Genomic DNA, 17,104 nt, shown 5'->3' on the forward strand with positions numbered 1-17,104 from the left:
AAAAAAAAAAAAAAAAAAAAAACTACAAGATTAAACTTTGCTAAAGAACGAGAAAAGAAATGCGATGTCTATTGAGAGCACACATTCTTCAGTCAGATGACATCAAGATAAATCTGCTCAGCTCAAATAAGACCACAACTACAACAGTCAATGCAATGACCAGCAGCGAAGCAGTGAGGTGGGAGTGCGATAATAAGGGGCAGCATGAGAGCTAAAGGTCTTGGGGAGAGAACATTTATAGATGGCAACCATAAATGCCTGTGGATATACTAAAATACTGGCTGACAAGATAGCACCCAGCACCCAGTCACCAGAACTCTTCCAGCATAACAACAATTCGAAGCACACTGCCAAAACCACACAAGAGGAGAAACTATCTCGCCTCACTCGAATCCAACAGAACACCTTTGGGGAGTCTTAAAGAGAAAAATGGAGCAACATAACCACTCTAGAAAAGAGCAGCTAAAACTATTTGTCTCTGAAGAGCAGATTTTTCTTTCCAGAAATTTTGTGCAAAGAGCTGTGAAAAGCCATCATTCTAAAAAGTTGAACCTTTTGTTTCATGAAAAAGGAAGAACAACCTTACTGTAAAGCATTTACTGCAAAGTGAATCGTTTGATACTTTAGCAACACTGCACAGGCGTGTACTCACTTCTGTTATGTTGACAGAATTGCAGCCTCTAATTTAGAACTGCCAGACCAGAGGGTAGTGCTGTTATGCACCGCCATCCTCTGTATTTACCACGACTGGATGCCACAGAATAACCACATATACCTCTACTCTCAGCAGTCCATGTAACTTCGTGTTCTCCTGTTTATGCGGGAAATGTTATATCCTGCAGCTTAACAATGCTGCGTGCCACTGTTGCTCTCCCAAATGCAGGTGTAAACCATGCAGATGACTCAAGGACTTCTTGGAAATGCCATTTCTCTATTTCTCACTGTGATTGGCACATTTCAGAACGACGAGATATGTGGCACGCAGAGTCTTTTTGTCTTTAAATCCTTACTTGAATATTTCATTGCCCACTCCCTTTGCACTTTTACACTCACATGAACCAAAATAGCATGGGCAGTTCTTTGGCTAGCTCCTTGCATTTGTCACTGCGCCAACACGATTAAAATCTGGGCTTTAAGTAATATGCTGGAAGACATCATTTAGCATACCTAACAACAGGTCCAATGGAATCATCTCCTTCACAGCGTCAAAGATGCCTCTCTGCCTGGCCTCCTGACCATCGAGCTCCCTGGCACAGGCTTTGCAACAGCCACACGCTGAGCAGCCAGACTCTCCAGATCCACAGCCACAGATACTGGTTCAAAGTAAACAAACAAAACAGATATTCATATCACTTTTTTTTTCTTTTTTTTTTTACTGCAGTTAAAAAGATCCCATCAGTCACGAGTATTTTTTTTGGTTCCTAAGAACACAGATGCTGTCCTGACATAAGTCCCTTACCCTCCCGGCACTCTGTCTGGTCGTCCACTACTGACACAACTGGCACCGTAGCCAGTGCAGTCTCCACACACTGTGCAAACCATGCACTGGTCCAATTTCCACTTGTGCATGCCTGGCTGGCACATCATGCTCTTCTCTTCTTTCTCCTCCAACTCATCCTCTAGGTCCTCATCCATGGCTGTGGCCATGTTCTCAACACCAAATGCTACAACAGATATGTCCACAAAAAAAGAAAATCATCAGATCGATCAGAATTTAAAACGGTACTTAAATGGAAAACTCAAATTGAGTGATTTTATTATGTTTATCTGTCTGTGTGTGTTTGTCCATCTTCTCACCTTTTCCTGCCTGGCTCATGGCTCCGGTGTCTCTACCACACTGGCCTTTGTTATTCACCCCAAACGTCCACACTTCACCGTTTTTGGTCAGAACACATGTGTGAGCCTTACCCATGGCAACCTGAGTTACAAAATGACCTTTGAGGTCTGTCACCTGACCTGTAGAGAGGAAAATAATATTGAATATAAAGATTTTAGAGAATGAGCAATTCTTTTGGACACAAATTTTAATTATTGTAGAGCGTTGATTAAACCAGACAAGGAAATGTTGAAATATCTATGCTCCATTTCTGTCAACTCACAGGTGCTGTCACTGTATATAGCATCTTTGCCAAACATGTAGAGTTCTCCATCCTTGGTGACAATGCTGCTGCTGCCATTGTTGCATGCTGTGTACACGGCTGTCTTGGTCTCCAGTTTGATCATCTTCTTGGGCTTGTACGGCTTGGGCTGTCTACGACTTTTAGCTGAAAAAAAGAACACAACAGACATCACATTTAGCTTCTCAGCCAAGTTGGCTTTCATTCCGGTTTTAACAAGGTGAATGTTTGAAAACAGTCATCTCACTAGATTCTCCATCTTCCCCTTTGCTGGCAGACCCTGTGAAGAATACACTTCCATCTTCAGCCACTAGCAGCGCATGAGAGCCATCATGGCCGACTGAGAACTGGACAATCTTCGGAGATTTCGTAACGGGCAATTCCACCCATTTCCCTGCTGATGGGCCACCCTGTTTTATACCCAGACTCTGGTATTTTCCTGTATAGTAGATCTAAAATAAAACACAAGGAGACTCATTTAAACACATGCAAAAAGACTGAAAACAGTTTGGGTTTTAAAAGAAAATTTAAGATTACAAAATGTTAGTCTGAGGCTCTTATACTAAAGTTTGTTTGTGTGTATGCTGCCAATTCAAATACGAGAGCTTTTAGTCATATATGTAAAAGTCTGGTGTGGTATGCAAAATAATTTTTATGACTCAGATTATCCAGCACTCACTTTGGAAACAACTCCACTACCTCCAGTAGCATTTGAGAGAACAGTAGCATGCATTAAGCATACCCAATCTGGGTCATGAGTTAAATGCTTATACTTTCTTATGGATAAAATTCATCTGTTCCCCATTGTACCCATCCACTCTGGGTAATATGCAGATAAAACGCGTTGTGAGTTTAGGTCTCTACACAAAGGAATGTGTAACACACAACTATCTGCTATCTACTGCAGAAGAGAAGCACACTGTGCCACACCTACAAAAAATAAAAAGGCACAAACAATCACACACCCAAACCACATTCATAGTTAGCATTCTCATCTTATTATACAAGAGAGTATTGTAAACCTCTGATCACTTAATTACTTGTATCGACAGTTTTGATAACACCTGTTGATTCTACTCTTATATAAATTCAAAAACTATAGGAAGCTTCTCTTCCAGTCTGCCTTGTTGTGCCTCCCTGAAGTTGCTGACATTGTACTGTAGGGCGAGACTCACTGCATAGCTGGCTGAAATACAGGAACGCCAGTTCAGAAGCTTTTTAGCTCAGCCTGCCTATAACCACTAATAAAGGCTGTGTCCTGACAGCACAAAAAAGGCAGACATTAAGACATAAAAACAACTCTGTAATTTTGTATTATTTAAAGATAATTTAGCTAAGAGGGCTAGCAAACATTTCCTAAACATAAAGGTCTGTCTTATTAGGCTTTTGTGCAGCTTGATGTTGGAAAATCTGACTAAGGCTAACTATGTACAGATGTTATAAACTGCAGGAATGTTAAATTGTACGATGGGCTTAATGCAGTCAAACAAGCAGGAACACAACTGAGTCCTTCCCCCACCACAGGTTCACCCTTCAAAGTGCCTGGTCTGTCATTGGCAAGACAAAAGCTCTTAAGCTCAGCAGCTGAAGCGGTTCCAACATTCATTTTTGTTAAACATTTCAGACACGCCACCAGTCTCACCTTTCCTGAGGCAGTTTTCATCAGAGCAAACTCCCTGCCTGCTCCAAGCAATGCTGCCTCTTCATCAAAGCCTGTGCCTGAGAGAAGAACATAGCATTTAGAGCCAAAAACACAACGGGACAGGATTGGAAGTACTGTGCACCATTTTTTTTTTTTTAAAAAGAATCCCATTAAGTTATGAGCAATTTTTGACACATTTGCAACCTTGCAAACACAAGTATACTGCAGAATGCTTCCAGCAGGTATATAAAAGCATGTGAAGCTTTATTACACATATTATCTGTATTTTGCATCACTTACTGATGATGTGCAGATCCTTCTCGAGGTCAAAAAGAGAGATGCCACAAGCATGCAGACATTTCCTTGCCAGCTTAAGCTGCAGTTCCTGCTGCAGGGCCGGGTCTGAACTCATAGTATAGATCCGTACTACAAAACCATCCTGCAGGAAAGAACACAGCTTAGCTTCATGGCAAAACACTGCAACAGTGTCACGTATGGTCCAGGCCCATTTAACAAAAGACACTTCTGTTTAGAGAAAATGCATCCCTGCTCCCATCATTACAATGGGTCACACCCAAAGTGAATAACTAATGAACTGCATGAAGAATCAATTACTCATTCATTACAACTTATTAGCTAGTCTGCTGACTTAGCCTCTGGGGATAACGGACAATATTTTGGGGGCTTTTAGTGTGGACATCCAGCCCAAAGCTTCTATCTCAATCTGCTCATCATTGTGTATATTAAAGCACATTCAATCACTCTTTTGCTTTTCATGATAGCTGTTTACATGTATGCAGCCAAAGCCCTCTCAACTAAAGTCAATAGATTTTGGACTACAAACAGAAAACAAAAAGTTTTAGGTGCAAAAAAATCTTGTCCATTCTTCACAGGTTCTACTTATTAATCAACTCAGAATTGTGTTTTATATATAAATTAGTGGAGAGAAGTACTGAAATCCCCTTCAGTGACAATATTAATAGCATGGTGTAGAGCGTGACACGCTGATTGATCACATTGATTCATGGCAGAGCGCAGGACATATGACTATGGCCGTGACGATTTACAGAAAAGAAAACAGTAAAAATGGGAAGACCTCGAGGAAATAATTATAAGATAACAGGGATATAACTGAGGGGTGGATGCTGGGACGTGGGACTATTCTGGTTTTCACTGCGTGGTGATAATGACAGACTCATCTAATGTGCTTTAATTTCCACAGAGCAGAGCATATGGGCCTCAAATCATTAAACTCCAACTATAGGTGGTTTAAGCTGCCAGCTGATCACTATAAATGCATATAGCTTCTGAGCCCCATGCAGTACTCCACCCCCTTTGATTAGTGTAGAAACAGCCTTGCTGCAATGGCAGATATATGGATTTCAGAGACTCCCCTCCCCCACTCACATTACAGAGTGCTTATGCAGATAACTGCTTGAGAGATTAAGCTCTCCGGAGAATACCCACATGTGGTGCCATTTGCCTCACTGCCACACACACATATACACAACACACACAAACACAGCTGGACCCCCTGTACGGCACAGCTGGTGATCAGCTGAGAGTCTTTTTGGAGTGAGGGAGGGACAGATGCCTCACTGGTCCAGTCAAGTTGAAAAGTTAACCTCATTTTAACTAACAAAAGGAAACGAAGCAGATAGCACTGTTAAGAAGGTAAGGATGTCATTGCACAAGTGCGTGTAAAAATGATTTGTCACTATGAGAATTCATACCAGCTGGTATGAAGTGGCCATCTTTCCCCATTCAATTCAAGTTTGACAATTCAAAAGAGAAGCAAAACAATTCTCTGTATAGCCCTTTTTCCATTTTTACCTACTTGGGGCGGCTTGGTACGGACTGACACAGGTTTTAAGGTTTTCCATTAAGTGGTAATATCTGGTACCAGGTACTTTTTTTAGTACCTGAAAGCGATCCGAAAATGTGACGTCAGACTGATCAGCACATCTACCATTGCCTTGATGTCTGCTTTTGTTGTAGCGTTCATGTCACATACAAATTATGTCACGGGATGCTTGGCTGTGTTGTTATAACGACCCCACACACTTAGGTTGTACTCTATTGCAATGGAAAACACACTGAGCCGATCCAAGTAGGTACTAATGGAAGAAGTGCTTCTCTGAGAGAGTCAGCGACTTGTTTTTTGAATCTGGGAACTTCAAGGTCCAAGCGTGGTACTCCACTGGTAATCCATAGATGCTATGCAGAGCAAACCAAACAACATACCGTCCACAGCAGCCACCGTTTTTTTTGCTTCTCTTAATGTATTCTTGATATCTGATCGCACGCCATAGCGAACACTGCTGTTTTTCCGTTTGCAAATGTTTCAACTAATTTTCAGTCAGCCTACATATAGCATCCTCACTGCTGGCCTCTGCATTGGTTGAATTCCTTAATCCTGCTTTCTGCAGAGCCTAAAAGCTATGCAAATGGCTATAAATGCAGGGCCATAAATCCAGCAGTTGCTTCTGTTGTCAACAGCAAGTTTCTTGATGCTTCCTCTGTAGTCATCAGATGAGTAGGGCAAGACTTCCTGTTCCATCTGCCAGTCACCGTTAATGAAAGCAGATAAATTTCAAAGGCTTAAAGCTAAATCGTTGTTTGACAGATGATTTCACAACTGCATTTAGGCGAAATACGCTGCCTCTCTGCCTTGCCATGTTAACGGACAATCTAAGCCTGTTCAAACATGATTTGCCTATTGACCATGGACTATAAGCAAACTACAAATGGAAACCAGATAGCTTCCTGCACCGAAAGCCTTTTACCTTGCCTATAGATTTATATTAATGTGAATAAATTTGCAACTATCTTAATTCAAAACTACAATTTCATTAGAATTAAAAAGAAAGTGGGTGCATAATAAAGCCAGCTCTCTCCCCTGTGTTTACAGCAGACTCAGCAGTACAGATGCACAGCTAGCTTCTTCAGGGTTTAGTTAAACATGCAGGAAAAACATAGATTTTGCATACTGAATCAGTTTCAGTTTAAGTTCACCACATTCTTCTAAGAGTCTAAAAAAGATGAAGTGTGTTACTGTAAAACTGAATACTGATGGGCTTTAGCAGGAACACTAAACTTACATCTTTGCAGGCTGCAATCTGGTTAATATATTCTCCATCAGTGAAGATGATGTTCTGTCCATCTGAATGCTGACCTGCAAAATTCAATGTGATGGTTAATATACCTGATATTTTGTTCACTGAAAATTTAATGCCTAATTGAGGTGTTTAAAAACAAGTCAATAAATGACCTGGCATTGCAACCGTCCCCTCATGCTCCAGAGTCTCAGGGTTGATCTTCAGGGCCGACATACTGTGGTTACTTGTGTCCCGATACAACAAATACCCCTGAAGACAAAACACAGATGATCAATGAAGTCAATGACTAGCTCCAATCGTGTTTATATACACGTGTATACGTACATATATACACACATGTGTATATAAATACGTACATACACGTACACATATTTCAACGTTTTCTTTATTCTTATTCAACAAAATGTAAGAAAAATGTGTACATGTCAATATTTGCATTACTCACCTGAGCAAAGCCCAGCCAGGATCTTTTCTCCTTTCGGTTTCTGATTCGAGACGTGGAGTTGTACACGTGGCCCTGTGAGGAATTGAATACACACGAGAAGACAAAAACTAACAGTTACAAGCCTTAAATAAAGTCATACAAAGCAAAAAAGGTTTATTTGATGAATAATGAAAATGATCTTAATTTTCACTTTTAAAGTCATAACAAAGTTGGAAGAAAAACCATGTTGCGCCAAACAATTTTTTTCCATAAACTGGGTATTTTTAAAAAAAATAAAAAATTTGACGTTTTTTGAAGCCAAGTCATTTTCTGACGCTGCAGAAAGCTTTTGAAAAATTCAAGCAATATAACTGCACAAAGCTGATATGCAGCTCTTGCTATCAGCTGATATGCAGCTCTTGCTACGCACCCTGACAGTGCCGCTGTATCCAGAGCCCACTTTGTAGAGTCCATCCTTGCAGAGCAAATACAGGAAGGAACCATCAGTCTGCAGGAGGCAGCGCTCATCTTCATCAATGGTCACCTCCTTCAGGACCCACTTGTTCATCAAGGCTGCACGTTTGATGCCATTTCCAAACCAATCCTGGATCTGAATCTTTCCCACCAGAACAGCCTGTACACTCCTCTGTAACGCGTTCAGTATGGTGGGAACCTGGTGAGATTTAGGAAGACAAGAAGGAAAACTTGCAGTTTCCTGTACATTTTTTTGTCTGTGGCATTTTCACACAATCTCCCATGGCAGCCATTACACATACTTCTGATCTTACTGTTAACACAAAAGCAAACAAACACAAAAGAAAAAAAAGAAACGGAACATAGACAGGCGCAGACCCACATTTCCCAAAAAGCCTGACTGCCATTGTGATGATTCATAATCCAGTTAATACATAAAAGATAAGCAAAGAAGGGGAAAAAACAAATACAAACACAGCCCGGTGTTTATATAGGATAAAATGTGTGAGCCTACAAGTCCCCGCTATGCCACTATCACATGTGGAAATTGCATCCAAATGCAGAAAAAGGAAAAGTATGTTTTCAGTCACAAACCCTTTCCACTTATTAGCACTTGCTGTTCAACTTGGCAAAGAATTCGAAAGAACAGCTTGGTATAGAGCAGAGGAAATAAAAAAAACATTGCAAAAGACAAGCTATGGACAGAAGCAAACAGAAGAATGACTAATTGGCGGAAGAATGCAGTCAGGGTAAAATAATCAAACCGGAGATCAGAGCAGCCTGACATTTTCCAAAACTCAATTTGTGCTGTCCAGACACTGCCCTGAGACTCCCTGCACTGAGAAACGCATGGAGCCAGGTTACTTTATCCACTTCAGCATGCACTTTGGTAATCAAAAACATGTTTACCAATATGGAGCACATGAGAGAAGGGTTACATGTTCTGGTGGAAAATGTTTAGAAACTGAAAAGATCATATTCAACGGATTCCAGCTTGTGCTTAACCAAAGAGGATCACATAAATGTCTACTTCCAAGACATCTGACTGAGATTTAAACAGATAATCATTTAAATATTGTGAAATCTCAGAATGTACTTGTTCTAGAAACGCATAACAAAAAAGTACAAAGACTAGAGTGGACTGACACTCTTCTTACATTGTCTTTGATTTCGAAAATGAATCATAGACATGTAAAAAGAGTTAAGACACACATGTACAATCAGTCAAATTTGTTTGAATTAGTTGCTTACCTGTATTGTCTGGCAGGCATGACTGCCATTATTTGTAAGAATGGCAGAAACTGCCTGGAGGATCTTCCCCGTGTCTCCCCAGGCCACCACCAGACTGAAGAGGCAGGCACAGGACAGCGCAGTGATGGCCTGTCCCGTTGGGTCATTGGGTCCTGTGCTCCGAACCGTGGTCTCCAACAACAACTGGAAAAGAGACTCTGGCAAAGCAAAACAAATGGTTGGAAGGTTGGCCATTTGAGGAAACAATTAAAGTGTAATATGTAAAGATGGCTGAACAAAGTAATAACGACAAACGTTATATATTTGGTAGATTCAACATAAAAATAAGCATTTTATACTTCAAATACAATATGCTAATTACATTGGAATGCATTAGACAGTACACATACTGCTTTACCTAACACATCAGGTGGCTCAGTCTGGAAGCCCTCAGGCTGTTGTCCCTGCAGCATGTCCAGCAAGGCCTGCAGGCTACGCAGGCACAGCAGAGGGTGAGAGAACCGAGTCTCTTTTATCAGCTCAAAAACCCCACACAGGCCAATGCCAATGATCTGCAGATGCACCAAAGGAACACGGTTTCTATGAGCTAATCAACAACGCACTCCAAGTTAAATTGCTTTCTTTTATATATTTTAAAACAAACAGATGAGCATGCCCTAAAAGGTTTGAAGTGGATGTTTACAGTCAATGCCACTACATCTGATCAGGGCCCCACAGCATGCAGAGGACTACGAAGGACTTAGATTTTGTATAATGACAGACCTACTTGGCTATGTGGAGAAGAGTGGAAGGCATTCAGCATTCCCCTCTCAGAATTGCTTGTTAGTGAATCACATAATGATTCAAATGTCCTTTCATGTCTCATTGAAGAACTTGTTTTGTGAAAGCTTAAAATCAGTGTAACGAATATAGTATAATGGATTTTTTTTTTTAATGTACAGGAGGATACAAATGGCACAGCACGAAAAAATAATGGAAAATTGCAAAACACATAATATTTTTAAAAAGACTTTCAAGATTTTTGTAGCTGAGACTTCACTGACGCTTACGATCACAGTGTTTGTTAGCCACCGTTATTGAGCTAAAATTAAAGATCAAATTGGCAAATATATCAATACCAATCATTTCATAGGTATCAATGATAAAACAACATTTATCTTAACAAAACTGATTAGTCAGGATTATTTTTAAACAATGAAGTGTGAAACAAAGAGTGAAAGATCACTAGATCGGGACCAGAAGGAGACAAATCCCTGAGAGGATTGCATCGTGATGGGGATCTGGTTTTTAAAAATTAAATAAAAATAATAGTAATAAAAAAAAAAAGTCAAATCCAAAAATGCTGTGAACGAGGGAGCAGCAGCACTCAGTATTCATAAGATGCAAGTATTTTCATTGAGCAAAAGTTTTCTGTCATGCAGATTTAGAAAACTAATTTAGACAGTTTTATTAGAAATCAAACTGTAAAATTTGCTCCCAGGTGTAAATGTCAGCCCGGCAACAGCAGGGGCACAGAGTGAATTTATTTTTCTAACAGGCACACGGAGAAAAGGACATAGTTGGGGAAGCCTCACAGGATTTGGGGTGGGGGTTGTTTGAAATCTCTGGTAACACAAACCTCAATTATGACAATAAAAACAATAAGCCCTAAAGGATCTCACAGATCCATCAAAAGAATACGCTGGCTCGCTTTAGTAGGAAGTGCAGCTAACAACAACATAAGCAGCTGATATTGCTCTTCCCTGCTTATACCTTTGGCAGCTTCACGGCTGGTTCGCGGTACTCCTCCTCCTCCTCGCTGTCTGAGTCGCCGCTCTGTACCGAGCTCCTGGAGGCCAGCGCCAGGGAGGCCTCTCTTTGCTGCCAGTCCAGCACACAGTGCCGCACGTTGCAGTAGACATTGAATGCAGAAGGGTTGCTGTGTAGCTTGATGTCTGGCACGCAGAGTGCTCCATCTAGACTCTCGGCCTGTGTGGAAACAAGAGTGAGGAGGGTCAGTTAGAAAATCCTCATTATAAACCACATTTATAAACTGTAACATCAATATTTATAGTAAAATTCAATACACTTTGGTACAGTAAAATAACTGCTGTACATTGACAAGTAGGTAATCCATTCCTCCTTTGTGTACCTCATGACTCAGTTACTTTAGAAGGAATTTAATTTGGCCCACTGACGATACCCTCCCCACTTCTAAAGCACATTGCCTACTGACCACAACAAATGAGGTAAGAATCCCTCAGAGAAAATCTCCCGAAATCTACACCTCAGGGACTCTGTGCAGATGTTTTCTGTTACATGCAAGTTGAAACAAAATTATATAACCAAAATAAATTGGGATTGTAAGACGTCTGCTGAACACCATATTTACACGGTTAGTTCCATCACTGTCCTCTCACGTGGTGACTGTGAAAATAAAGAACTCTTCATTCTGCTTCAGACTCCTAAGGACACTTGCTTTGTACAGACTAGGCGAGCGTTTCCCAATTTCAAGAACCGTTGCAAAATTAATTACACAATATTCTGAATAAACAGTGCGCAAACGTGTCCTTTAGTCCACTTAGTTCGAGCTCAACTTAAAAGTTAAACTGAAAAAATGCTTAAGGATGTCTTTGCAACAAAAAAGGTGGTGAAATTAAAGTTTTAAAAGGCACTCAAGAGAAAATAAGCTGGCATGGCCAAGTTATTTCTAAAAAAATAAATAAAAAGATAATAATAAACGTAAATCATCACTGTTGTGCAGTGAGGTGAGAAATTTAAAGCAGATAATTCTTCAATTAAAAATATTTTTAAAAATCCTCATTATGTTACACAATTATAATTAAAAGGTTCAATTATTAACACTGAACAGGCAAACAGTCTACAATCTCTACCCATGCCTACTGGGATTAGAAACAAAAAGACATTTCAGAGAAGTCTTGCTGATGGTGCCTCTTGCATGTTGTTTAATTGTGTTACACTAAGTGCTGTTTGTAATATCAAGTCAGCCATCACTGATGTAAACGAGTTGGACCAGTCAACAGGGAGAATTTACATCCTAATCATTACATCAAAGATTAAGGACTCCAATCCAAATAATCACTGGAGAAACTACAGCTCACAGAGAAACTTGATAAACTAACTGATAAGCTTTCACCATCCCACCAAGCAAAGCATTTTGATCTACAGTCCTGAGGCAACCTCTAGAGAATCACATTGATCGATTGTCCCTCTCTCCCAGTGTTGCGCTTTTGGCATCACCGTCACAGAGGGTGATGTCATCTATTTGGGAAGAAAGGTCATTCATTTTCAGCTCAAATCAGCCTCCAGCCTTCATCTAACACTTATGTCTCCTGCTTTCCTACCTAGCCTCTTGTGACCAAGTGACTGTGCAGTATTTACAAAGAAGCACATTGTCTGCACGGAGCACTTAAAGCCTTTTTGAACACAGAAGACTGTAACAACCCATGAAGCAAGGAAAATATGATTTCTGAGGAGATAAAGTAAAAACCGAAGGGTAAGGTACATCAAAATCCTGCAAGTTGAAGCTGTGGGTTTAATGCAAGAAGCTCAGCAGTTTTGGCCCGTCTCTACAAGAACTGGATACCAAGACATTTATTGTTTGATTAATATTTATACAATTTTTTTTGTGTCTTGCTTCCAAACCGTTCAAGCTTCAACCCTATATTAATAAGCATGAAGACATTATTAGACTAGATGGTCATCTGATTAAATGTAATTAAAAGATTTGGAGTTAATGCTAGATAAAAGAAACCAAAATCTTTAGTGCAAAGAGGTACTTAGATTACAACATAAAGTCGTACCTATGGTTTGTTACTTTATAAATGTTCTTAAATACAAAAAAGAAGGGGAAAAAAAAAAATCTGGTTATATCATGTATCAATTATGTGAATAAAAATGATTTATATGATCAAAACAATACGTTCTGATCGCTATAGATATGTCTCCATCTACATAAAGCAATTGCAGTAGCTTTTATTTAATTTTTAACTGTTACTTCTGCAGCTCATCTCTGTATGACAGCACTAGGCTTTGAGACATATTTGAAGTAGCAGCCAAACTCAATATTGTGGGTTCACATGCAGCACACTTCACCAAAATAGCTTTTTACACCATCACTACAAGAGCCGCAGCAGTATAATGATAAATTAAATTTTTCAGAAGCATTACTCATCATTTCATGCCATTTGAGAGAGCAGTGTGGAGAGCACCATCATGGAGAGTGGTATAGAATTTCCATATATGTTTGCAATACATTAGCAGTCCTAAGCTACTGCAACCAACCCTTTACTGAGAAACAAGAAGTCATGGACCACAGATGAAAGATAAATTGAAGACAAGGTATCCTGACTTTTAGTCCATAGCATCATGAATTGCCTAACAGATGTACTCTAAAACAAGTTCAAACCAAACCCCAGTCAGCGTAGCAACTGTCTGTTTTAACTCAAGCTTTTTAACTCAAGAATCTGTACGTGCTAAAAGGTGGCCTTTGATGTAGCATTTGATCAGAAAGACAGAAAAAATTAAATAAGCTGTGAAAATAAACCAGCTTATGTGTCCACCATCAGTTACCATGGTGATCTAGCCAGATTAAGTGAGAGCTATCTTCAGCTACTTCCAACAATGTAAACTCTGACATGAAATTCAACATACCTTGCTAACCCATTAATCAGGTTTTATACCATGTCCCTGGTCTTTTGACAGATCACCTCTGTCTGCTAGACATCCAAGCCTACCTACCAGTGATTTACATTTGTGATTAGGGTGAAATGTCTCAATCAGCGATTTATGCAGGAAGCATTAACAAAAGAAATATCAACTCTCTAGGACTGCACTAACTTTATAATCAGACAGAGGTGCCTCCACTACACATGTTAAATCGAATGTGTGGTGCTATACTTGCTGATCATTGTCATCATGTTTTCTGGCTTTGTCCTGCAGTTTCTTCCTATTGGTTGCACATAGTATCATAAATAAGATCAATCATCAGCTCAAAGAGCATCTTTGATTTGAGGTATTTAGTTCTGTCAGCACATTCCCCAAAGAAGGAAATGAGCAATGACGCTTCAGCCTACAATATTTATTAAAAATAAAAATAAAAATGAATTCGCAGAATTGCTTTTGTTCAATTTTGAGGAAGTCAAACAGGAAATCTCTAGATAGACTTTCTACAAAAATCTGTGATTAAGATTGATATAGACTTTTTTGTAATAAACAGATCAGTGATGGGAAACAGCCTCAAAATTCAACATTTAAGGAACTTTGCTATAATTATATTTATGATGATATAGAAAATACTGGACAACATTTTATCGATTACTGAAGCTTGCACGGCAGTAGCATTTATTAGTCCAAATGAAATGAAGGCCATCTTCCAGCCTTCTTTTCCAATGAGCCACTGTCATTGAGGACAGAGTACCTCATTCAAAATGTGAATCTACTGCTTCAAAGTGCCAGCAGCATTACAGAGAAATAGTAGTGACACAGCATTATATGCAGTGTCACAGAATAAGTCAAATGTAATGTAGGCACAAAAGTAGTAAGATAGCATCTTAACGTTTTATTTTAACCATGACTAAAGTGACATCTCCTTGTAACCATTCAAGAACTGTGCTCAATACTGTCACATATTAAAACTGACAAATATTTTCCACCTGGTTTTTCCTTGGTTCCAGCTTTTAATTGCTAAAGCCCTCCTTTTCCACCACACAACCATGTCATTAGTTTCCATCCACGTTTGTTCTTCCTTTTGACAGGAGCGCTCCAGCAACACTTGATTGAGTCACTAGTTTACTTTTAGGTCAATCACCAGTTCTATCATCCCCCCTTTTACATCCCTTCAGAGCCTGGATATACTGAACCGTGTGTTTTTGACTTAAGTGGTCAAACAAGTTTGTTGTTTTCACCTTTAGCTAGAAAAGCTTTATTGTATATTTGGCAAAATACTGCGCTTTATTGAAGGGCATGCCTTCTTTTTTCTTTTTAGGTACTAAATTGTCACTCGAGGTTGATGCACTGCTCTCATTCTCAGACATGTCTGGGATTGTGTTGTCATCCTGCCTAGGGAATTATTACTTTGCTCTGATAACACCTTATAACCTCCTTTGTTTTTAACCAGTATTAACCCAAATAATATGGCCCAGCTACCCACACCTACTGGTGACATTTGATCACTTCCTTTCCATTTTGATACTTTATGCACATTAATGTGCTGTGGTATTTATTTCTTCTTCGTTTGCTGAAATGTGTGCAGAAACAGAGACGCTATTGATTATATTTGCCATGTCATTCGTCAAAATTATTTCACATTTCCCATGTATCAAAACATTCATACAGCTACAATGTCAAAAAGTAGTTCAAATACAGGAAGTGGTCACATTTATTTAGTGTGGCAACTAAAGTACATGCAATTGAGGACTGGCACAAACACATTAACTCTCAACAGTCCCCAGACTTTATTTCCTTCACATTTATTTATTCATTCATTCATTTTTTAAATGAATTCAATCCAGGTTTTAGATGCCTAACCTTCCCCAGTACTTGCATTATTTCACAAACCACCTGAGAAAGCTGGAAATAGTTTGCAGATGCAACGGTCTGAATATTCTGAACTGGAAATGTGCTCTTTATGGACATTTCCAAACTGTATCTTGCAAGTGCAGAATAGTTGTATATGAATATAACCTTAGGATATATTATTTAGATGTGATGTTTTAGGCATTCCTTTCTTTGAAATCATTAAAGTATTACTTACACAAAAAAAGAACTGTTGCAAGAACACTACATCACCTGTGGTGTGTGACACAGGTAGGGGAGTTCCTAGTGTACAAAGACAGCATCACATTATCTGCCATAGCATGACTAATTTAGAAAGCCCTCACATCTCTTAAATCCACTGAATGAAATGTCTCATGCTCACTGCCCGTGTTTGTCTTTAATAAGACATTATTATACAAGTTTGACAGTATTCTTTTCAATGTATTACTTTGCACGATTATGTTGGTATTATAATGACAGTTTTTCTAAATGGCACAGAAAACACATTTCACTTTACACAAGACATTACATCATCCTCTTCATTAGGATGATAAGTGTTTATGCTCTGGCTTTATGCTCACTCTACTTTCACGTTTGTAAGCACAGAAGCAGACAGGGAGGGGGGAGAGAAAAGCTTTCAAACCACGCTCTTGTCTGACTACACGAGTGTCAGAGGCGTGAAAGAGCAAGAGTGAGCACAACACATACAAATAGAGCACGACTGCCAGAGTAACAGCCCACATTTTTATGCCTCCCTGCCAGCCAGCCTTGCCTACCACACAGAATATCTTATAGCGTTGTGAGCAATTCAACCTGAGCTGACTCGGCCACTCTACGCCGGATTGCTTGTCTGGAACACTTGAGGAGAAAGATGACGAAAGAAGTCAGAGTAAAGCCTCTTTTCTCTTCTGCTATTATCATGTTAATCTCTGTTGCTTATGCCTGTAAGCTCCTCAAAAACATAATTTTTAAAAAAAGTCTAAGAAATATACATGAAATCATGAAAGGAGACCAAGCTATCAAACACGAGAAAAAAAAAATAAAAAAAAATAACATGAGACATAATCAAAGGTGACTGTGCTTATTGCAGATTTTGTTATTAGGTCTCACTGAGTTTCACACCTTTTGTTTTTTTTTTTTAAGGAGTGACCTGGCCAAGAGGGCAGCAAAAATTGTTACAAACAAAAACCACAGAAACCAAGAGTTGGACAACTTTACAACTGAGTGAAGAAAATGCAGTTTTTATGCAATAAAAAGTTAACTTAAGTCGAGTTAACTGGGACTGAACAGCACCAAAGGCAGACTGCAGGAACTCTTGGTTTTGTAGGACAAAAAAAGATGAGCAGTCCAAGGTCAAAATGTATAAATCTTAGAATTTGTTAACAAATGCTGGCCCTGCAAGGTCTCCACCTGAAAGAGAACCACAACAGCATCATCTGATGCAGGCTAGAATCCCTCTTTGGAAGGAGGAGACTGAAGCAGGAAACAGTTGCCGTGGAGATGTGGAACACATTAGGTTGCTCGGCAACAGGCCATCATG

General features: G+C 39.5%; 1 protein-coding gene across 18 annotated transcripts in view; it reads right to left on the minus strand.

Annotated features, from left to right (window-relative positions):
• The window catches only part of mycbp2 (MYC binding protein 2), a 61,313-nt gene that overhangs the window by 40,862 nt on the left and 3,347 nt on the right, over positions 1-17,104 (minus strand). For all 18 annotated transcript variants that reach the window (XM_013911030.1, XM_013911023.1, XM_013911028.1 and 15 more), the window contains exons 3-16: positions 10,780-10,995; positions 9,425-9,578; positions 9,028-9,224; positions 7,733-7,975; positions 7,324-7,395; positions 7,031-7,127; positions 6,861-6,934; positions 4,060-4,198; positions 3,760-3,836; positions 2,365-2,569; positions 2,100-2,264; positions 1,798-1,956; positions 1,460-1,664; positions 1,168-1,313 (exon numbers count right to left, since the gene is read on the minus strand). In XM_013911030.1, the coding sequence (XP_013766484.1) occupies positions 1,168-1,313; positions 1,460-1,664; positions 1,798-1,956; positions 2,100-2,264; positions 2,365-2,569; positions 3,760-3,836; positions 4,060-4,198; positions 6,861-6,934; positions 7,031-7,127; positions 7,324-7,395; positions 7,733-7,975; positions 9,028-9,224; positions 9,425-9,578; positions 10,780-10,995 (2,149 nt within the window). The remainder of the gene's footprint in view (positions 1-1,167; positions 1,314-1,459; positions 1,665-1,797; positions 1,957-2,099; positions 2,265-2,364; positions 2,570-3,759; positions 3,837-4,059; positions 4,199-6,860; positions 6,935-7,030; positions 7,128-7,323; positions 7,396-7,732; positions 7,976-9,027; positions 9,225-9,424; positions 9,579-10,779; positions 10,996-17,104) is intronic.

Source organism: Pundamilia nyererei, unplaced genomic scaffold (genome assembly GCF_000239375.1).
Source record: "Pundamilia nyererei isolate P.nyererei 1_Seehausen unplaced genomic scaffold, PunNye1.0 scaffold00055, whole genome shotgun sequence".
Taxonomy (NCBI): domain Eukaryota; kingdom Metazoa; phylum Chordata; class Actinopteri; order Cichliformes; family Cichlidae; genus Pundamilia; species Pundamilia nyererei.